The sequence below is a fragment of the Protopterus annectens genome, chromosome 3.part1 (genome assembly GCF_019279795.1).
Source record: "Protopterus annectens isolate FY-2018-M chromosome 3.part1, PAN1.0, whole genome shotgun sequence".
NCBI lineage: Eukaryota > Metazoa > Chordata > Ceratodontiformes > Protopteridae > Protopterus > Protopterus annectens.
Genome location: NC_056732.1, coordinates 90019054 through 90042839, shown reverse-complemented (window position 1 = coordinate 90042839; position 23786 = coordinate 90019054). Strand labels below are relative to the sequence as shown.

Here is a 23786-nt window from a genome sequence, read left to right as displayed (position 1 = left end):
ATATATATATATATATATATTATAGGTTCATGGTTAAACTAGGCTATCTGCCCAAGGGCATTTATAAGCCCCCATAGGGTTTTCGCCACCCCTTTATTTTGAATAAAACTATGCCTATTATTTTGCTGTGCCTCTGTCAAGCAGTGACACTGAAGTAATCCCGGGGGTATATCTGCGATCCCCCATCCATTGGTCAAGATTCCTCTTGAACAAGGCCCAGGGGCTCTGCCTCACATGTCCCGGGGTTTTGTTGCACAGAAAAGGGAGTCTCTGGGTGAGGATTCTGTCCCCCCAGCACGTTTTATTGATAACTGGGCAAAGTTTAAGTCTCCGCCCCTTTTGGTTCTGAGGGATCTAGATTTTTGAGGTGAAGCATATTCATCAAATCTGGGTTTGACATGGCCTTATATGTCAGGCACAGGTCACCTCTCCAAAACTGAATAGAGCTGGAGTTCTTTCAGTCGGGCAGCATAAGACATATTTTTGAGACCCTTTATCCTTTTGGTGAGGAACTTTTTGGGGGCCCTTTTCCCGCTGCTGCAGGTGTCGGGTCAGATACATTCCCAATGGGGGCTTGTACTCAATCATAGGTCTAATGAGTGATGAGTACAGGGGCGATGACCTCCCCTTTATCTAGATGTGAATCCCCTTTATGATCAGGTGGGCAAAATTTGAAGGTTTTCCTAACTACTTTAGCAACAATTGGGAGTCAACCTGGGTCCCCAGATCCCTGATGACTTCTTCTGTGCTCAGTGGATTGCCACCTATATGGTAGCTAGGGTAACCTTGTTTTTCCCCCGGGGGTCTGGCACCAGTTATCCGTTTCTGTGAGGCCCTTCTGAAGGATATCTGTGTCAGATGTGTTTTCGACTATGGCGCCCAGTTTGCAGTCATCTGCAAACTTTGTCCGCCCTAACCCCCCTGTGTTTGCTTGTACTTCAGAAAAGTAGATGCCGAACAAGAGTGGACCCAGGACTGATCCCTGTGGGACACCACTTGTGACAGGCTTTGAGTCTGACATGGCTCCAGCAACTCTGACCCTGTGGGTTCTGTCACTTAGCCAGTTTGCAACCCATCTTGTGATGTATGGGTTTACATTCAAGCTGATGAGTTTTTCGATGATACCTGAGTGGGGTATTTGTCAAGGCCTTTGCCAGGTCGAGGTAGGCTGTATGGACTGCCTTTCCCTCATCAATGGCCTTGGTGACTGTTTTCAAAAGTCAACCAAGTTTAAAAAGGGATGATCTGCCTTTGACAAAGCCAAACTGGGGTTTGGGTCCAAAGTCTGCAAGTTCCCTATGTCTTTATTTATGAGTTCCATTATGATCCTCTCCATGGCTTTGCAGATAAGGCTTGTCAAGCTAATGGGGCGGTAATTTCCCGGGTCTGTGTAGGCACCGCCCCTTTTGAAGTGGGACCACAGTCGCCATGCGCCACTCCTTGGGACGATCCTGAGGTGAGGCTAAGATTAAACAGCTGTCCCTGCGGGTTTAATTCCTCATTGAGTTCATGGAGCACACAGCCGGGGGCACCATCCGGGCCCATGGATGCTGTGTTTTTTGGGAGAGCAGTTCTCACCCGGGCGTTGGGGAAGTTTGGGGGCTACAATCCTCTGGTATAGATATTTTCCTTTTGGGGGGGGGGGGTTTGCACTGAACCTGTCAGCCAGTATGTTGGCAATGTGTGTAGGTTCAGTAATCTTCACATCATTTTGAACTAATTCTGAGCATATCTGGGAGTTTCCTCCTAGGTTTCTAACATAGCTAAAGAAGGCCTTATGATTGTCTTTTGAGTCCTTGGCGATTTTTTTCTCAAAATTTGCCTTGGATGATTTTATGAGAGCTCTTAGTTTTTTACTTATAATGATCAAAGGTGTCTTACCTTTCAAGGATTTTGCTCTATCTTGTAGTAGCTTCCTCCTTTTTTTGTAGAGCTTGTTTATGGCTGGGGTCCACCAGACTGGACGCTTGCCTTTGGTACAAAGAGTCTTAGTTTTGTTTGGGATTGCCTGATCCATGCAGTCCTGTAGGTGCTGGTAGAAGGCATTTGTAAGTGATTCAGCGGTTTGAGTAATGTTTACCACTGGCTCAGGGGCCTTAAAGGAGACCACACTAGTTTTTAGAAGTGTGAAGTCGGCTTTTGAGAAGTTTTTCACTGTGGTCTTTTTTATTTCAGGTGGGGGGGGGATGAGGACCTCCAGCGAGATTAGTTTATGATCTGATCTCACCAGTGAGGGGTATACTTCCGGGGTTGAACATTGTGATCCCATGTTCGTGATGATGAGATCAAGTATGTTTTTTCCTCTTGTGGGGATGGTGACTAGTTGTTCCATGGCATTTGAGTTTATGAACTCCAGGAACCTTTGGGCTAGAGTGTTTGGGCTTGAGTAGTGTTCCCAGTCTATATTAGGGTAGTTGAAGTCACCTAGTATGATGGTGTTTGGGGATACATTTATCCCCCCCAATGTTTTCAGGAAGGCCATGTGAGGTTCCTGAGTTTGAGAGGGTGGCCTGTAACATGCTACAAATTGCAGAGCAGTCTTGCCTATGGTTAATTGCACCTGGATGGTCTCCGATGCATTGTGCGTTGCCACCAACCTTGAGGTGTGGGTGTCCTTTATGAATATGGACACCCCCCCTCCTTTTTTGGTGTTGTCCGGATTTTGGGGCCCGGGGCATGATATGAGGTGAAACCTGATAGTGCTGGGGTGCTCTCAGGAGCCTTGAACCAGGTTTCTGTCACAGCACAGACATCGATGTTCTCCATACTGAGAAGGGCCTCGAGTGCGTGCATCTTGAGATTGAGACTTCTGGCATTGAGCAGCATTACCCTTAGTTTTTTTCCTTTTTTGTGTTCTAGGGTGGTAGGTTTAGAATTTGAGCCTTGCCTAAAAAAGGCACTATGGGGGTGGCAAAGCCTTTGCCAATATCCGGAAGCCCAGGGGTGACAGGTGCAAGCCGCCCCCCTTGGGGAGCGTGGCTTGTCCACCATGTCATCCCAGGCAGCCAGACTTGGGTCCCCCTTTGAATGACACCAGAATTTAAGCCAATTATTAAAGCTGATCATCTTATCACTGTATTGTGGCATCATTCTAGGTGAAGGTAGGATACTGCTCAAGGTCAGGGTCATACCTGCCTGGGCTACATAATCAGAGAGCTCCTCAATGTCTCTTTTTATGTAGTCCAAGGAGGGGCGCCCCAGGTCGTTTACACCAGCGTGGACAATGACTGAGTCTTTTACCTGCTGTTGAGAGACCTGAGTGCTTGGGTTTTTGGCGGATTCTAGGCCCGACAGGCAGCTTACTGTGACCTTCTCCTTACTCAGTCTGGTGAGCAGGGCGCCCGTGTGTCTGACTATGGAGTCACCTATGACAAGTATGTTTGGTGTTGTATTTGGCCTTAAGGGCAAACTGCTTTGCACACTGATTTTGTTGTTTATGTGTTGTTTGTGTGGTGTATTGAGTTTGCAGGGGGTTTCTTTGGAGGCCTCTGCTGTTTAGGTAAATTTTACTCAGAGCCTCAAGTATGTCTTAGTGTGTTTATGTGTTTGATTCAGTGGGTGGTTTGGTTTTTAGACTTATTTTGGTGTGTGTAGTTGCCTTCTCCTCCTGCCTGGTATTGCCAGTCCTGAGTTGAGAGAGCTCAGCCTCCAGTCTGGCTAAATAGCTGCATCTCTCACAAGTGTTAGTGTTACGTGGGGGGAGGAGAGGGTTGTCCGTGTACATGAGGCAATTGTAACATTGTCTAGAATTCCCAGATTCACCAACTGGGCAGGAGAGGACCCCGCATCTGACCCTTGACATGCTAGAAAGAATTATGAGTTGGGATGAGACAGAAACGTAGTGGGGTTAGCAGGGAAGTGGGCACCCGTGGGGGGTTTTTCTAGTGAGAGATTTGTATAATATAGGAGTGCTTGACCTGAAAAAAGAATGCTTATAAGACAAGGGATATGCTTATAAGAAAGTGCTGAGCTTTTTTAGGAAAAAACTATTTGGAACAAGTGCTGCACTTTTTGTGAAGTTGTAAACTGTTTGGGGTTTCCCAACAGAGCAGTTCTAAGGGGAAAAAATTTAAGAATAGACTTTCTGGAGCCAGAAAGAGTTTAACCTTGTTTAACCTTTTCTCTAGTGACAACTTGGGGAAAGCACGTTAAAGCTGCTTGATAGCAGGGGCTGGAAAGAAGCAGGAATAGACCCCGACAATAAAACTACAGTTTCAAGTCAGTAACCAATTTTGGGGGGAGGGTGCTGCTCAATGTTATTCACTGCCACTGATCCAAAAGACTTTCCTTTAGCCCAAGCAAAAATGGCCTCACAGAAACTTACAAACAGTTCAGGAACAGCAAGCCTGTAACTGAACTTTTTTAAATCTCAGAAAAGTGGGAAAAAAAGCAAGATTTTTTTTTTGTTTTTGTTTTTTTCAGAGATAGCAGAGGTTCACAAGTAATATCAAGTTATAACAGTGCAATAAATGACCCCACACAAGAGTGTGAGGTCAAAGACAGAAAATATGCAAGTTTTGAGAAAAAACGATTTTAAAATTAAAAAGGGAAAATTTAGCAAAACAGCTTTTGGTTGTGCTCTAAATACAGCTACTAATGCAGAAATCAAGTTTAACAAGCCAGAAAATGCTCAGCCTGGGAAACTATGCAGAAAAACTTAGCAAATAAACAGAGAAAAAATACTTAAAATCTCAAAAGTGGCTCCCTTCTTCTCTCAGGCCTCTTGGAGGGTTCACCAACAGCCAACAAGCCTGAAAAGACACCCAAACCACGAGGCAACTAGGTTTTAAGAGAGGAAGATGAAGGAGTTTTGGGAAAAGACCCCTAGTGGCCAATAAAACTGCAGTTTCAAGTCAGTAACCACCTTCGGGGGGAAACTGCTCAATGTTATTCACTGCCACTGATCAACAAAAAGACCCCCCTTCAGCCCCAAACAAAATGGCCCTCAGAAACTTTCAAACAGTTCAGGAACAGCAAGCCTGTAACTGAACTTTTTAACCCCAGAAAAGTGGGAAAAAACAAGATTTTTTTTGTTTTTTTTTTACAGAGATAGCAAGGTTTTTTATCAAGTTATAACAGTGCAGAAAAATTTCATATCTATACAAAAAAATATATATATATATATATATATAAAATATATATATATATAATATAATGAGTATATATAAATATATAAAAACGTTTTATATAAAATTTGCTAAAATAAAATATATATATATAAAAAATTATAAAATATATAAAAATATAAAAAATATATTTCATAATTTTATAAAAAATTTTATAAAATATATAAAAAATATTAAAAAAATATAAAATATAAAGATATATATATATATATATATATATATATATAAAACTAAAATTGTATTATATATATATTTTATATTTATTTTTTTTTAAATTTTTTTTAAATAACCTAAATTTGTTTTTAAAAACAACCCCAAAATTTTTTTATTTTATAAAATATATTATTTAAAATTAAACAATGTTTAAACATATATTATTTGTGTAAAAAAAATATATATTAAACAAAAATTGATATGTTAAAATTTAAATAATATAAAAAAGATAAAAATATATTATTATAAAAATAAAAACCTTTGCAATAATAATATTATAAAAAAAAACAATATGGATATTATTATATATATTATATATATATAACATATTTTATATTATATACATAAGGTTCAATATTATATTAAAATATCAAGTGTATTATGAAATAATGTTATAAAAACAAAAAAGGAAAAAAAAAAAAAAAAAAAAAAAATTTTTAAAATTTTATATATATATAAAAAAACTTTAAAAAAATAAAATAAAATTTTTTTTAAAATTTTATTTTATATATATAATAAAAACTTAAAAAATAAAATTAAAAATATATATATTTTTTTATTTTAAAAAAACATAAAAATTAAAAAAAAAAAAAAAAAGTTATATATATATATATATTATATATATATATATATATAAAATTATATATATATATATATCCCTTTTTTTAAAAAAAACAATTTATAATTTTAAGTATTGGGGTTATTAAAATAATTTACCCATACTCACAACCCCACACAACCCACCCACCGGTTTAAATTATATATTTTTTAGGAATAAAAAAAAATATATATCCAAATAAAAACAAAAGTAATTTCAACCCGGCTTAAGGGTTTGGTGGGCATTGTCCAATTCCCGGGGGGCAGGGCCTTTTGGGGCAGGGTAAACCATTTTGCAAAACCGGGCAAAGGGTTTTTGGAAACTGCATAGGGCCTGGAAAGGGAAAACCCCTTTAGGTATTGGGATTTCCACTGGTCTGGTTTTTGGGGGACATTTCCCAAATTTGGGGTTGGACAAAGGCCTTATGTCAGGGAAGAAAACCCTTTGATTTGGGGGGAAACCCGGTTTTCCCCTGGATTTTTTTCCCCGGGAAGTGCAAAGGGCAATTCTTTTGGGCCCCCCGATCCCTTTTAATCTTCCTGGGGGGGACCACCTTTTTGGAGGTGGGGCATTTTTTTTTCCCAAAAGGGGTGTTGACTTTTGGATTTCTTTAGGATGATTTTCAAGGAGCCCGGAAGACCCTTTTGGGGGTTTTTGGTGGGGAAAACCCCCTTTTTATGTTGGTTGGGCCCCCATAGAAGGTTTTCCCCAACCCTTTGGAAGTATTTTCCAAAAGGACCAGGGTTGGGGTCCCCCAGATCCCTTTTTCCAATCTTCCGTTTTTGGGGCAACCCCCCTTTTTGGGGTAGTTTGTGGGACTTTTTTTTCCCAAAGGGGAATTTTCAAAACCTTTTGGGTTTAGGGTTGGGCCAATTTTTACAACCGGTAACTGTTTTGAAAAAACCCCTTTTGGAGGATGTTGTTCAAAGGCTGGGAGGGTCCCTTTTAGGCCCCTTGTTTGGCCAAGTCGTCCTGTTGGAAACTTGGGCAAGGGGGATAGCCTCCCGTTTTTGGCCCCCACCTTTGTGGAGTGAAATAACCGTTGCTGTGCGCCATTCTATGGGCACTTAGCCTGTGGAGAGGCTGAGTTTGAACAGTGTGTTTAGGTGAGGGGTTAGTTCATCTTCAAGCTCTTGTAGGACACAGCCTGGGACACCGTCCAGTCCCATTGATGCTGTGTTATTGGCTTTGGAGAGGGCTGTTTTAACCTGAGTGTCTGTGATTTCAGGGGCACTACATTCTTCTGGTATGGTTATGGGCCCTTTTGGGAGTGAGTGGGGGGTGAAGTTTGTACTCAACCTGTCTGCCAGGATGTTGGCGAGATCAGTCGGTTCAGTGTATTTTGTACCATTCTGCACTAACTCCAAGCAGATCTGAGAATTGCCACTTAGATTCTTGACATAGCTAAAGGATGCCTTGTGGTTATCTTTGGAGTCCTTGGCAATTTTTCTTTCGAAGCTAGCCTTGGATGATTTTATGAGGGATTGTAGATTCTTGCTGATAGTGATCAGGGATGTCTTACCTTCTTGGGATTTTACTCTTTTCTGTACTAGTTTCCTTCTTCTATTGTATAGCTTGTTAATGGCGGGGGTCCACCAGATTGGTTACCTTTTCTTGGAGGAGTGAGTCTTGGTTTTGCTTGGGATAGCACAATCCGTGCATTCTTGTAGGTGCCCGTAGAGAGCATTAGTAAAGGATTTTGCAGCTTGGGCAGCGTTATCCTTTAGCATGGGGGCTTTGAAACTTTCCACCTCGGTGTTAAGTAATGTGAAGTTTGCTTTTTAAAAGTTTTTCACGGTGGTTTCTTTGACCGGGGGTGGGGGTCGAATGTTGATATCCAGAGTGATTAGTTTATGGTCAGATCTAACCAGCGAGGGATTGACCTCCAGTGTGGAACACCGGTTGCCCATGTTGGTGATGACCAGGTCCAATATGTTGTCAACTCTGGTGGGGGTGTTGAAAAGTTGATCCAGGGCATTTGAGTTTATAAATTCTAGGAAATGTTGGGCAAGAGAGTTAGTACTTGAGTAGTTCTCCCAGTTAATATTTGGGTAATTGAAATCACCCAATATCAGGGTGTGTGGTAGGACCTTTATGTTTCCAGAAATGAAGGAATGTGGGGGTCCTGGGACATAGTGGATGATCTGTTGCAAGCTACAATTTGAATTGCAGTTTTTCCTGTTGTTAGTTGCATGTGGATGATCTCTGAAGCATCGTGCTGTGCCACTAACCTGGAGGTGTGGATATCCTCAATGAATATGGATACGCCCCCACCTTTTGTAATTCAGCCCGGGTTTTGTGGCTGAAATGTATGGTATAAGTTGTAGTCTGGTAGTGCTGGGATGCCCACTAGAGCCTTAAACCAGGTTTCTGTTACTGCACATATATCGATTTTCTCCATACTGAGGAGTGCCTTGAGTTCATGCATTTTGAGGTTTAGACTTCCGGCATTGAGCGGCATTACCCTCAGTTCTTTGTTACTTGTGCTGTTTATGGCGGTGGGTTTGTCTTTTGAGCCTGGTCTAAAAAAGGCACTATGGGGGTGGCAAGATCCTTGGCCAGTATTCGAAAGCCTAAGGGTGACAGGTGCAAGATGTCTCTAGCGAAGCAGCGTGGCTTGTCGAGCATGTGATCCCAAGCTGACAGACACTGGATCCCCTGTGAATGACACCAGAAGCTTAGCCAATTGTTGAAATTGATCATTTTTTCTTTATACTGTGGTATCATTCTTGGTGAGGGCAGGATGCTACTCAAGGTCAGGGTCATACCAGCCTGGGCTACATGATCAGAGAGCTCTTCCATGTCTCTTTTCATGTATTCCAGGGAGGTACGGCTCAGGTCATTCACACCAACATGGACATTGACAGAGTCGTATTTGTACTTGTTCTGGAATGACCTGAGTGCTTGTGTTATGTGGCGGATCCTGGCACCCAACAGGCAGCTAACAGTAACCTCCTTGTTCAGCCTAGTGAGTGGGACGTCAGTGTGCCTGACTATAGAGTCACCTGTTACTAGTGTGTTGGGTATGTTATTTTGCCTTAAGGGCTGTGATTGCATGGCACACTGGTTTTGTGAAGTATTTGTTTCATGGTTTGTGTTGGGGGGTGTGGAGGTTGCTTGGGTGTCTGCTTTGGAGGTCTCTGCTGCTTTTTCAGATTTTTATTAAGAGCCTCTGAGTATGTTTTTGTGTATTTATGTGTGTTTTTTGCCGGTGCTGGTTTCATAGGTCTATGTGAGACTGGTGGTGTGATGCAAGTAGTTCCCTTCTCCTCTTGACTGTCTGGTCCAGTCTTGGGTTGAGAGAGCTTACCCTCCAGTTTGGCTGTATAATTGCATCTCTCGCATGTATTAGTGTTTTCGGGTAGGAGAAGAGGGTTGTCTGTGTACATGAAGCAGTTGTAACACTGCCTCAAAATACCCAGATTCACCAGTTGGACCAAAGAGTACACCTGAAACTGCCCTTTGGACATGCCTGGATAGGTACAGTGAACTGTTTTACTGATTGACTGGTAAGGTCGAATAGAGAGTCTTGTCCTTCTCTACAGTATAGGGGGGGTCTAGTGCTAAGGTTTATTAGTGCTTGCTATGAGTTTAGAGCAAATGCCGGACTGAGAAGTGAATGTTTTGAGTGATGCCTAGGTACAGAATACAATTATAAAAATTATACAATCTGTCAGTCCTCAGTTCCAAAGACAATAAGAATGTGACTTTCACTTGTCAATCTGTTCTACGCATGGTTGTTGGTACCATTGGCTTTCAATGGCTCAGGTAAGGGCACTATCAAGGAACCTTCCTTTTTTTTTCTTTGCATTGCTGTTTCTTTCTGATAGATTTCAGCTAGGAGGATAAACTGCAATTGTGGTAGGCAGATTCCCTACAAGGATATCTGCTCCTAGTGCCTTTTCTGCCTAGGTACAGAATACAGTTATAAAAATTATACAATCTGTCAGTCCTTTGTTCCAAAGACAATAAGAATGTGACTTTCATCTTTAAATAACCATTTAGAAACTCAGCACCTTGCTCAAACAAATACAGCTGACCCTTATACCCCTGATGTGAGGCCTAGACTTGAAGCCATAACTGCCCAGTCAGACTCTGAAGTACCCACACAGGTTTCAGAACACACTGTATGCCTGACACTTACTAAGATGCCCACTATCATGACCCTATAGGGGACCGGTATGGCATCTGAGGTTTATACATCTGAAACGACTGAAGTTGCAGATGATGCTGGGAAGGGGGGACCCCACATAATCATTTCCAAAGGACCCAAAGGCTTACTACCAATCCTCATTAGAGAGGAAATTCCTGGGTCACTCATTGAGGGTCGACGTGATAGAGCCTCTGAGATTAGTCAAATTAGATGTAACACCTAAGAAAAAGAAACAAAAAAAAAAAACAAATGTTTCTTCCTCCAGACATCTTTGGAAAACTGGATGGATTTTTCAAAGGGCCTATCTAAAGCTATCATGGCACTTAGGCCACCATCCTTTGCACAGCCTACCCCCTCTTCTGTCTTTCAGTCCACTCCTCAAAAGAGCTATTTAGATTCTTCCACTGAGGATGAGAAGGCTGAATCAGACTCAGATGGACACTCCTTGGCCTACTCATCCCAGATCTACTCTCCAGGTCAGGTGGCCTCTGATGATGAAGATTCTCTTTCTCTCGACACCCATGTTGAAGAAGCTTCATTTGGGAAAAAAAAACTTATTAGTATGATGAAACATTTTGAATGGGAATCCAACCAGATTTCTGAGGACCAACAAAGATACTATAACCTCCTCGCAGTAGGTACCCCTGCTCCTGTACCTATACCTCCTGTATTGGAGACCTTCCTTGATGCATCTGCATCTACTTCTACAGCTCCTGTCTCACAACCACCATCTCCCAAAAGGCCTATTAGATTTTATATAGTATCTGAAGATTTGAAATTTCTATAACAAAACCCAGTGGCAGAACCTTTTGTGTTTTCCTTGATTACAGACAAGCCCTCTAATGCTTTTCTTTCAAAGACAGTAGAGCAGTGGACAGATTGGGGAAAATGTTTACACATCTTCCATTCTGTCTTTTAGAGCTCTGAATTATTAAAACATTGCCTTCCTCAGAGGAGCCAAGCAGTAAGCAACATGCCTTATCTATGGTGGCTTAGGCCTCTCAAGTGGCTAGACAGCATAAAATGCAGGTATGACTTAGTAGAAGCTTCCTCCAGGGCAGCAGCTACTGGGAAGAACAAGGTAAAGTCATGAAAGTCATGAAAGACTGTGGAGAGATTTTTATCACTTCATTGCCCAGATACTAAAGGAACCATTCTTTGCTCAGGATGTGTCTGGGAAATCTGTTACCAGACAGACTGATTTGTCCCGGTTTTCTCAATGCCTAACCTTTTTCTCTGGGAAGTGATAGAACTTGGTGCCATGTGACAGCAGCAGCAGTGTGTTTGAAAGGGATTTCAGTATGGGACATTTGTGCAGAGGCCAAGAGGTCTACACCTTACATGTTTACTAAACGTTACGGTCTGAATATTCGCTGTTTGGTTAGGGAAGGCATTAGTGGAGCAGTCATTCAGAGATTGCTTTCCTAGTCCATTTTCCATCTGTCTTGCTTGTATCCTGAGACTTGATTTAACAAATAATTACCTGCTGGTTAAAAATTGATTCAAAGAAGATAAATTTTGTAGGTACTTACCAAAAGGAGTCCCAGCCTGTATGCATCCTACCTAATTTTTCTCCCTTAAGGATAACTAGAAATTGGTGTTTATTGCCATCAACTTATTGTTTAGTCTCACCGGTGAGTTGTGGCTGGAAAGAACTGAAAAAGGTGATGCGTGTCCTGTCTATTAGGAGTTCCTGCATCAGTGACACAAGGCAGGCCCACATACGAGGGCTGTAGCTATCAACATCTGCTTGAGAAAGGTTTCACGTCATGGGTTTCACTGAGGTATGATGTTCTAATGAAATATGACCAGCTAGCAGAGATGCTTATGAAGATGTATAGTCATGGTAAACGTACATAACATCCTCTATGGAAAATGTATACATTGGATCTAATGTCTTTTCTGTCTGCCTTAACCAGTGAGATATCCAATCTGATCATGTCTGAGGCTGGCACTTAAGACTGTTGGCTCCAAAGCTCCATTTCCCCTTCCATAATGCTCTGCATTCCTAAGTCACGTAAGATCTTGTTTGCTATTCTTCTGTGTCAGACATAGTCTCTAAAGCTCTGTAGGAGCCAAGTGTTTTTGTGCAATTTTCAGCTGTTTCTCAAGTTGTTTTTCACTTAGATGACTAGTTTGAGTTTTCTCCTATTCCTTGGAAAAGAAGATTTTGTGTGTGTGTGTGTGTGTGTGTGTGTGTGTGTGTGTGTGTGTGTGTGTGTGTGTGTGTGTGTGTGTGTGTGTGTGTGTGTGTGTGTGTGTGTGTGTGTGTGTGTGTGTGTGTGCTGTTTTCTCCCTTCAATGTGCTCTGCCCAGTCACTGGGATTTCTTTGTCTAACTAGATTAGTGTTAAGTTCAAAATAGTTATTACTTGTTAGGTAGTTATTAGATCCATCCATCCTTACACCCTTTTCCCATTTTTGCACATGGGCTCGAGGTGTCACTTCAGTAGTGACAATCATCTAGAGCCAAGGTTCATACTAATGGGTGGCTAGATCATTTGATTGTTATTCCTTGTATTGCTTTACTGTTAGTTTGGGGTTACCTTTCTTGTGTGCTATTTCCTTTGAAAATGTCTGAGAAGGTTCTGGGCTTCCATAAGTGCATTGACTGTGGTCGTAAACAATGCCCCCTCAAGACTCTCATGATGAGTATATTTATTGCCTGTGGATAGCCAACTTAAATCAAGACTGTCAGGCCTATGCCTCTTTTGGGGCCAAGGCATTGGCTGGTAGACAGGTCAAGTTAGTGTTGGAGGCCTCTTACTTGGCAGGCTGTTTGGCTCTTGGTTCTCCTTCTCCACCCAAGAAGCCTCAGCAGAAGGGGAAGAGAGATAAAGATAAAAATAAAGATAAAGACAGAGTCAGAAAAGAAGAAGAGAAAGAAAAAAAAAATGAGACAGAGAAGAAAGTTAGAAAACTACTTGCTGAGTTTTCAGACACAGATGAGCCATCGCAGGAGGTCGAAGGCCCTGCACCTCCTCAGATCCCATTATGGATACAGCATTGGCACCTCCCTAGTTCCAGTCCCCAATCCAATTTGGCAGTTATTATCAGAACCATTTCAATCCCAACTCTCAGAGGTATTGAGCCCTTTTCTGGCTGCAGTGCCAGAATCCAGTCAGGTCCGATCTCCCTTTTTGGCTGTTCCCCTGGATTCAGAGTTCTCGCCAGAGCTTTCACCCTCTCCAGATCCAGTCTTCTCCATTTAAGGTCCAAGATAAATCCCAGCATGACCTGCTAAGCCATCCTTGACAGCTTCCTCTAAGTCTGCTATGTCCATGCAGAACCTTAGGGAATTTGATTTGGACAAGATGATGCAAATGTTCTTGGAGGCCCTGATCTGAGGGTGAAAAGAGGTGGCCCTTCTGCCTCTTACTTTATTTCTCCTTCCCCAGTCCATCCTTCAATACTGGTGGTCCTGGATCCAGCTCCTGACTGTGTACCTCTCTCGCTGGCACCAACAGCATTGCTGCTTTTGTCACCTATGACTACCTTGGTGTACTTGACTCCAGCAATTTTGGAGGTTTCTGCATCTCGGGGCTGAAGTACCAGAGACCCCAGATCAGGGTTCACTTTAAGACTTTCAGAGAGATCCTCGCCCCTTGGTGCTTCTTCCCTGGGCAACTCAGCTCTGTCTCAGTTTTAGATCTGGCCTTGTTGCGGGGGGGGGGGTTGGAGCAGGAACTTCTGCTAGGTCTGTGGATTGATAAATGTCCTTCACTAGTTGACTGGCCTCTGCATCAGCTTTCAAAGATGTGGAGTGAATTTTGTCAGGTTCTGGGACGGGGTTACCATACCATGTATTGGATTTATTATGATCTCTTCTTTCTGAATCCTTCAGTATTGCATTGCCTTTTTCGAGGACAGACTATTTCTCAAGGTCTTGAGCAGCCCCGGTCCTAGGGCTCCCATTTGAATTCCTTGTATGCCTGGTCTGTATCCCTCTGTGCAGTACAAGAAGCATCAGTTCAAAAACAGGCACCTAGATTCCCCCCAAGGAGTCTTTGGCAAAGGGCTCTGACCTCAGTTAGGGGGAAATGTCCCTAAAAATCCCTCTGTGATTCTGTGATGATACCACCTTTGGGAACCTACTTGAATTTGATGAGAAAGAGGGAATGTTGGACCACCAAAGCCTCTCCCCCTGTAGAGTTGGTGTTTCTTGAGGCCTTCATTGCAAGCCCATTCATGTCTTGGTACCCCCCACCTGAAGCCATATAAAATGTTAGTCCCACCTAGGGATAGATCCTGTTGGAGCAAGGGGACTATGGTTGATGCTTTTGTTGTTGCCTCAGCCACCAAGAAAGGGCTTTAAGAGCAGAGTACACTAGTCCATCCTCCAAACAGAGATTCACAAGCACTGGATAGATTTGGGAAACTAACCTATGCTTCAGTCACTTTTTCCCTCCATGGTCTGAACTATACAGTTTAGAGGACCTTTATTAATGGGGTATGTAAGTCTGTAATATCCTGACATTCGAGACTCGTAAGTACATGGAGGCTCAGTTGGCCACCGTGCTGTCACTATTAAACATGTTCATGTGTCTTATTTCCAGTGCAGCGGATGGTATGGCTAGGACAGCAGGCACCAGCATCACAGTCTGCCACCATACCTGAATGTGCCTTTGTAATTTTGCAGAGTGATTCATGGCATCCTTCCTTAATGCCCCTTTTGATGGATTTACTTTGTTTTGCACTAAAGTTTAGGACACCCTGACTAGGAGCAAATGAGAGGGCGAGACATTGTCTGCCATGGGAGTTCACTTTTCCCTTTTCCATCCCTCTGTGGGCCTGTTCACTCAACCAGAGGGGTGGGAAGTGGCTATTCTTCCATAAGTCACAGCAGTTTGTTCAGAAAGCTACAGTTGACAGTACCCCACCTGGGAGAGAGGGGAGAACTTCAGTGGATGCTGCCCTAGGGGCAGGTGCAGTCTGTAGAATCAGTGCTTCAGAGACCAGATACAAAATGTTGTCTTCTTCCGTGTGCCGCCACCATCCCTCCCACAGTCTCCCTACCAAATTGTCACTGATGTTTTGTGCTTCTTAGTGACCCTTGAAGACCTACCAGAAGACATGTTTTAGGGACCTGTTTGGTATTGGTCTCAGGTTTGTTAGGTGACATATTAGACAGAGGTCAATTACAGGAGGAGCAAACTCAATATGAGGATACTTAAGAATTCAGAGCATTATGGGAGCTATGTTGGAGCTTCAGAGCTAAGAGTCTGAAGTGCTCACCTCACATCTGTTTGAATCCAATATCCCATAGGTTGAGAAGAACAGAAGAAAACATGGATCTAGTGTTACAGCAAATACAGAACTTTTGTTTACATTTGGTTGTGGGTATGTAGACTTTTACATGCTACCAAGTAAGGCAGGATGGTTGTTACCTCAAATCTTTGTCTACAAGTACCATATTATTCAATAAGGGTTGTTATTTGCATTAGCAAGGTAAGTTCCAGACTGTTGGATGCCATGGTATATATCAAAGTGTAGGTATAATGCAAAATTTCATTTTTTTTCTTCACACAGTAATTCTTGTTCAGTGAATTGTGCCTCAAAACCACTACTTGTAAACACAATTTAAGTATCTCTCTCCTATGTTTCTGTTAATAGCTAAAATTACAGTCTCTTTGTATACCATTTTGTCTGTCTTTAAAATCTCCTGTTATTTACTTCTAGTATTTCTTGCTTCATTTGGTACCTCACAGTCAGTCTGGAAGTCATCAAGTAGATGAGAGGAATCAGCATCTCTCATTTATAGCCTTAACAAAATTAATTAGGTCACTGCTTCCAAATTCAAGCAGAATGAAAGAATGTAAGGAGTCACTGCTAAGATTCGAGTGAAAGGTAATTTAAACATGATTAGTAAAAAAACACCGAGTGATAGGTTGATGCCTTAACTTACATCAGAGGTTTAACAGAAATCAAGTCATTTAGCAGCTGTTTCTAGAAGAGCTTTTACAGCTATTGAGAAAGTCTAGTAGTTTAAAATTCAGAGACTCATTAAAAGATATACTGGCATTTGGTGCAAACAGAAAAAAAAAATCAGAAATTGAGAGTACAACCATTGTTAAGTCTGAGACATATAGTGACTCCCTATAGACATTTTCAAAATACAGGAGTTTAGAGTACTAAAATTTGTAATTCATTGGAGAGAGAGAGTATAGTAGTGACTTCACTGTATCATACAGAGCACCAAGATATAACCAGAAATGTCTATTTTTGAACTAACATCTTTGTATTGTTGCTCCCTTCCCACACTCCTAACATATAAAATGTACACATATTTCCAAAGGTTAGCCCTGCACAGTTACAAAATGTGCATATCTTTTTCAGCTATTGCTCTCTGTGATTATTTTAGATGAATAGTTTTACCTTTAGGCATAGTATGAAGAAATTTATGTTGAAGGCATAAGGTTAGACAGATGTTCTTCATGTTTCACTGTTGCAGTCATCACATTTGGGTTATCCCTGCCAGGGTAGCCCTCGGCCGGCCCGAATACCAGAGGATTAGTTGCTTCAGGACTGTTGTCAGTAGTATAAAGTAAGGCAGCCAATGTCATTACATCAGTCTTTCTTGCCATGGAGCCCGAAGCAGAAGCAGTTCGCACGGGTGCTGGTCAGCCACTACCTGAGTTTCGTCTACCAATTTGAAGCTGAAGGCTTGTAAGGCTACGTACCTCGCTAGGGATTCTTTTTTCTTGCACTAACCGATGTCAGAAAACGTTAACAATTGTCTCACCTGTGGAAAGTAAATACCACACCGAGACTTTCATTCTTAATGCATCACTTGTTTAGACCCAGACCACAACGTCCCCTGCTGTCGCTTCTGTGCTTTGTTCAATGCCGGACCTATCTGTCATCAGGCCCTTATTGTAACTAGATATTTTCGGTTACAGTCCTCGAACTCTGATATGGCTTTGGTAAGCCATCCGACAGCAGATCTTGCGAAAAAATGTAAAGATAAAGATGGGGACAGACCACGCAGGTCCAAACCTAACGACAACGCTTCCGTTAAGCTAGTTGTCCGTTCTTCGGTCCTCAGTGAGGTGCTTTCACAGCCCCTGATGCCCGCTTCTGTGGATTCGCAGGCCACTACCGAGACCCTTTTCGGAGTCCGGTATGCCACAAAACTCTCCTTTGACTAAGGATCCTGCGGTCGTCTCTACCTTGGATGGGTCTGGAGCCGTTGAGCAGGAACTAGCTTCCAAGGAAGTCCTTCGCACTACCGATTCTCGACACAAACCAACGTCTTCTTTCACGACCACTGTTCTTTCGAAAACGACCGAGTTTCTTAGGCCCATGGTATGAACCACACCCAAGAAACCGACATCCCAATCTCAGGCACCTGCTTCCTTGCCTCATTCTCAAATGCTTAAAATGGCGGAAGACCTTATCATGTTGATCAGGGGAAGCCAAGCTACCCCCTCCAAAAGGAAAAGAGATCTGTCCCCTGTAGTTTTGTCTGAACAAGAGTCAGATGACTCTGATGCATCTGAATACGAAGACTTGCAACCCCTCTCCACTTATGTGGATTCTGATGCAGAGGATTCTGTCCCTTCCGCCCCTTCCCCAGAGGATCTTTCTTTTGGGGAAACCCTTCATACCTTAAGGTAGCATTTCCAATGGGAGAGTCAGGACTACCCTCAGTCTAAAAAGAGACTCAGGGAATTCTTAGATCTTCCGCAGCACAGACTCCTGGCCATCCCCCCAGTCCTGGATGTTTTCCTTGAATCGAGCTTGACTCCTGACACCCTCCCTCCTGCACCCAGAAAAGCAGACAGGTGCTATAGAGTCCCTGACTCTCACAAATGTCTTTTTAAAAATCCTTCTGCTGACCCTGAGGTAATTTCTCAAGGGCCTAAAGGGATTAAAGCAACCTCTGCTAAGAATCCCACCCCCTCAGATAGGGATTCCCAAGCACTAGACAGATGGGGTAAAAAAGTATACATCTCAGCTACTCTTGCTATCAGGGCACTAAATTGTCAGTTCCATGTACTAAAATTTCAGCAACATACCCTGGAACTCCTCAAACAAAAAATGTCTTCCTTTCCTGCTTGTGCAGAATCTAGTTACAAGAGTTAATGCATTCTGCAAGTCAAGTAACTAAACACACCTTGCACTGTGGTTTTAATGCCCTAGAAGCTTCTTGCAGGGCAGCTGTCACCAGATTTGTCATTAGAAGGCATGCATAGCTTAAGGAATAGCCCTTGCCAGACCATGTCAAATCTAAATTGTTGGATGTCCCCTTGCACAAATACAATTATTTGGCACTAAGGCAGAAGAGGTCTTAAAAAAGATGGAAGAAAAAGCAAAATCTACGCAGACAGGAATTTCTTACAGGTCCAGCCACCCAGGTTCAGCAGGCATTGTCCCACCAAGCACTGGTCCTTTCCTGCTCCCACTAAACCAGTCCAGCCCAGACCCCAGGGAACCAGACCTCCCAGACAGCAGCCACAAGGAATGCAGAGATCTAAGCATTAGACTACCTCCACTTCAAAACCAGGGAGTTCTAAGCCACCCCCTTATGGTAAAAACTCACAATGGCTCATCTCCCCCACCCCTCCCACTGCCCACCTTCACTTACCCCAAGGAGGAAAACTCTCCTTTCACGCAAGCACCTGGGCCACCATTACCAGCGACCGCTGGGTTCTCAACATAGTGTCCCAGGGATACAAATTTTTTTTCCACACCCTTCCTGCCACAAAAGGGTTCCCAGATCTGCCTCCAAACCAGTGGGCAGAGGTGGAAAAGCAAGTCTTTTCCATGCTCTCTATGAGGGCAGTAGAGCACGTTCCTGCAGAACAGACAGGCCAAGGTTTCTACTCCAGACTTTTTCTGGTACCCAGAAAAGAGTGCACCTGGCACCCCATCCTCGATCTATCTATTCAAAACACCTTCCTGATGATCCCAAAATTCAAAATGCTCACCCTCCAGCAGCTGCTACCCATGCTCTCCAAGGCCACTTGGCTAGCCACCCTAGATCTAAAAGAGGCCTACCTCCACATTCCTATCAGGGAATCATGCAGGAAATGCCTCTGTTTCAGGGCAGGATCTCAGCACTTTCAGTTCTCTGCGCTTCCCTTTGGCTTATCTACTGCTCCCTGAGTTTTCACAAAATGTCTGGCTCCAGCCATTGCCTTTTGCAGACAAAGGAATATCCAGATTTACCCTTACTGAGATGACTGCCTAATTCAGGCAGACAGCCAGGAAAAGCTGCTCAAGCACCTTGCCTTTGTAAAGTCCCTACTAAACTCTTTAGCGTCCACAATCAGCGAAAAGAAATCCAAACAGGTGCCCACCCAAAGGATTATATTCCTGGGAGCAAGCCTGGACACAGCATCCCAAATGGCATTCCTTACACCAGAAAAGCAAATTTTCCTGACAGCCTGCTTCTCTCAACTAGCCACCATACCTCTGCTATCTGCAAGGAAGATCTTGCAAGCTCTGGGGTTCATGGCATCTTGCATACTACTCATTCCATATGCCAGACTGCATATGAGGAAACGTCAATGGTACCTAAAAAGCCTTTGGTGTCAGCACTCTCAAGACCTGGAGACTCTGATACCTATAATTCCTTGCCTCAGAAAAGATTTTCTTTGGTGGGCAACAGCATGCTCCCACAACAAGGAACTACCTTTCTCACCACCCCCTGTTGCCCAGACCCTCAACACAGATGCATCTGACTATGCCTGGGGTGCACACCTGGACGGCAGGTGCATACAGGGCCAATGGAGCCCACAGCAAATCCCTCTGCACATCAACAAAAAAGACATGATGGCTGTCCAGCACGCCTTGATAGCTTTCAAGCCACTGTTTTCCCCAGGGGCTCTCCTGATCAAAACAGACAACACCACTGTAATGTGGTATATCAACAAGCTGGGAGGGACTTACTCCTACTCTCTATGCAGGCTGGCCATGACCCTTTGGCACACAGTCTCTGCCATGCAACTCCACCTGTTAGCACAATTCCTACAAGGTTATCTCAACTCTCTGGCAGACCAGTTAAGCAGAAATCTTCTGGACCCACATGAGTGGCAGTTCAACAGAAGAACCTTCATCCTAATAACTCAGAAATGGGGCACCCTGAAGGTCGACCTCTTTGCCTCCCACACCAACCATGAGCTCAGCAAATTCCGCACCAGGGAGCATCACTGCATGCCTTGGAGAGTGGATGCCCTGTCCTTCCCCTGGGTCAGTGTAGCGGTATATGCCTTTCCTCCAATACCTCTCATTTCCAGGGTACTGCTCAAAATAAAGGAGGAAAAACCAAGGACAATTCTTATAGCTCCAGACTGGCCTCACCAGCACTGGTATCCCTTGCTGCGCAGCCTGTCCCCACTGCCACCATACATCTTCCTCTGATTCCAAACCTCCTGATCCAGAGGGAAGCGGAATTCTTGCATCTTCCCAATTGCAGACACTCAGTTTGGCAGCTTGGCTTATTCCCTAACCCCCATTCAATCTGCCAACTTCAGTAAATAGGTTCTAGATGTTATACGTGAGGCCAGATGCCCTAGCACTAGAAAGCCTTATGCTGACAAATGGAAAAGGTTCTGCACCTGGATTCAGGCTAAGGGAGCCAATATGGCACAGACCTCCCTCCCTCTCATCCTGGATTACTTAGCTGACCTGCTGCACAGTGGCCTCTCTTTTTCCTCTATTAAAATTCATGCCTCTGCTATCTGTGCTCATTTACCCACTGAGCAGCCCCTTTTCTCACACCTCTTGATCATACAGTTCCTAAGAGGGGCTAGCAACTTGAGGCCACCCAGAAGAGCACCAACCCCAGCTTGGGACCTTAACTTTGTGTTGGAAAAGCTCAACTTGCCCCCCTTTGAACTAACTTCTTCTGTAGAGCTAAAATTTCTCTCCTGGAAGACAGCTTTCCCTCTGGCCTTCACTTCAGCCAGAAGAGTCTCCGAGCTGCAAGCACTCATGGCTGTGGAACTCTTCATCTTCCATGCTGACATGGTATCCCTCAGGGCTAACCCATCCTTTGTGCCCAAGGTGGTGTCCAGTGTGGCTCTCAACAAAGCCATTCATTTGCCCACCTTTTTTCCTAATCCCCAGAACAAGGGGAAAAGGATCCTGCACTCTCTAGATGTGCGCAGACAGCTCAGATTTTATCTAGACAGGACTAAATCCTTCAGAAAGTCTAATCAATTGCTGGTTAGCTTTGCTACAGGGGCAGAAGACAAAGCCATCTCCAAACAAACCATTTCTAAATGGATAGCTTACTGCATCCATTTCTGCTACAAGCAACACAGAAAGCCTCCCCCCAAGGGGGTCAGGACTCATTCTACCAGAGCAGCCTCCACCTCTGCAGCTTTTCCTGAAAGGAGTCCCCGCCAGGGACATCCTGGAGGCTGTCACCTGGACATCTGTTCACACTTTTACCAAACATTACCACCTGCCTCTCTCCTCCAAATCCAGGGCAGGGTTTACCTCTGCAGTCTTGCAGGGCATCCTAGCCAGCCCCTAATTTCCTTGACTGCCTCCTCCCATTTCCTCAGCTTAGGGAATCAACCCAAATGTGATGACTGCAGCAGTAAAACACGAAGAACATAGTACAGTTGTGTACACTTACCATAAATGTAAATGTTCGGGTGTATTCACTGTTGCAGTCCAGGTTGCCCACACTCCATCCCCCTTTGTTCTTCTCTTTCCTTACAAGGGACATATTGGTATTTACTTTTTACTGGTGGGGATCTTCCACCAGAACCTGGCTCCTGCTTGGGGGCACCTGACAGGTTAGGCAAGAAAAACTGATGTAATGGCATTGGCTGCCTTACTTTATACTACTGGTGACCTGACGTCAGTCCTTAAGCGACAGCAACCGACGCAGAAATACTAAGCTTCTGGTATTTGGGCTGGTCGAGGACTACCCTAGCAGGGATAACCCAAATTTGATTACTGCAACAGTGAATACACTCGAACATCTACATGGTAAGTGTGCACAACTGTACTTTATAAAAATTCTGGGTTTTAGGAACCTTCTGTTTCTGAGGGAATTTCAGGAAAATGGATTCAGCCTCACATATTGAGTTTGCACAGCTGCAGCTGCAAGGCACACGTACTGTACTGTGGGAAGAAGGTTATACAAGAAAATCATGTTATTTTGGTAGTCTGCATTATGCCATCTTTCTTGAAACATATTTACAGAATAATAATCAGTTGGAACAATGCAGAGATGCCTGTGCTGCATATAAGTTAAATATGAGAACTTTTTTTTTCAGTTTGTGGGTGCAGTTGTCCTTTAACTGGTTCTCTTTGTCTCTTTTGGCTGGCACCTTTCATGTCAAGTGTTGAAAAAAAACTGTTGGGAGTCTCTCTCCCTAACTTCTTTTTAATTTTTAGCATTTTCTTCTTTTGTTAACTAGCTAAGTGAGACAGCCTATGTCATATTCTTTTCTCAAATGTCCCGGACCACAAGAGAAAGAGGGGATGCAATATACAAGGTCAGTTTTAGCCAGTCATCCAGTATGTTTGAGGAGGTGGGGAAGACCAGAGTACCTAGTACCAAGCAGACATGGAGAAAACATGCTGACTCCACACAAAGACAACGACAGGAGGTCTAGATTGAATTCTCTAACTTGTGAGCTTTGAGGTACAGGTTTTAACCACTGTATAACAATGCTACAATCATTCCCATCCTCGCATGTCTTTAGTCTCATCAGATTTTTCAAGGCTGCTGTTTTCACTTGATTCCCTGCAACATAGCCACACACACACGCACGCACACACGCACACACACACGCACACACACACACACACACACACACACACACACACACACACACACACGTAGTTACTCACTCACTCACTTACTCATTATTAGGTAATATCCACTTATCTGCTTCTAGGTCTAGATGAGAAATGTCATGTCTTTTCAATCGGGTAGCTGGTTGAAAAGACATGACATTTCTCATCTAGACCTAGAAGCAGATAATTATTGCTGAAAATTACTAAGAAAGTGAAGAAATGTAGTATTCTTTAGAATATTAGTATGTATTCACTGAGCCATCTAATTTGCTGTTTTTTTTCATTATTTTTATAGGTTGTGGAGGCACACGTCCCTAGCTTCATCTTTGATGAATTCAGAACTATTCCATGAGTAAACATTGAGGAAACTTACCTGAATGTGTTCATCACAATTGCTCATCATTCTATGTTAGCAATATTTTTAAAACTTCATTTATGTGAAGTCCTAGAAGCACTTTGTAGTATCATCCAGTATCTTGTTGAAGTTTTATACATGTGTAAATTATGTAATTCAAAAAAAATCTTTATAGCAAAGCACATGCATTCTTGTAAAGAAAAGTATACAAATTACTAAATTACATTTATAGTTAAAATAAAAACAATTCTTTAACATAGTGTGTATTTTTGGCATTTACTAAAGGCTTTATGCATGCTTTACAAAACTACAAGACCATCTGTAAGACACTTTATAGCAGATGGGCATCTGCGTTGGAATTATAAGTTTTTTTCAGAGACATTTTAAACAATTCATGAATAATTTCAATTTGTATTCACTATGTCAGTTATATTAAGTTGACCAAGGATATTATAAGGGATGTTCTGTCTGTGGGGAGATCCCAGCAGTGTAACAGCTGAACTTCTACTCTACTTCCTAATGGTAATGGTCAGTCAGCATTTTTTCAGCAGTCTGGAGTCCCATTGCATGATGCAAC

The 23786-nt window shown here is 43.0% G+C and overlaps 1 protein-coding gene across 1 annotated transcript in view; it reads left to right on the top strand.

The window, feature by feature from the left end:
* WASHC5 (WASH complex subunit 5) overlaps positions 1 to 23464 on the top strand; it is a 1015994-nt gene extending 992530 nt beyond the window's left edge. The window contains exon 28 of the mRNA XM_044066602.1: positions 23150 to 23464. Coding sequence (XP_043922537.1) covers positions 23150 to 23206 — 57 coding nt within the window. The 3' untranslated portion in view covers positions 23207 to 23464. The remainder of the gene's footprint in view (positions 1 to 23149) is intronic.
* The last annotated feature ends 322 nt before the right edge of the window (positions 23465 to 23786 follow it).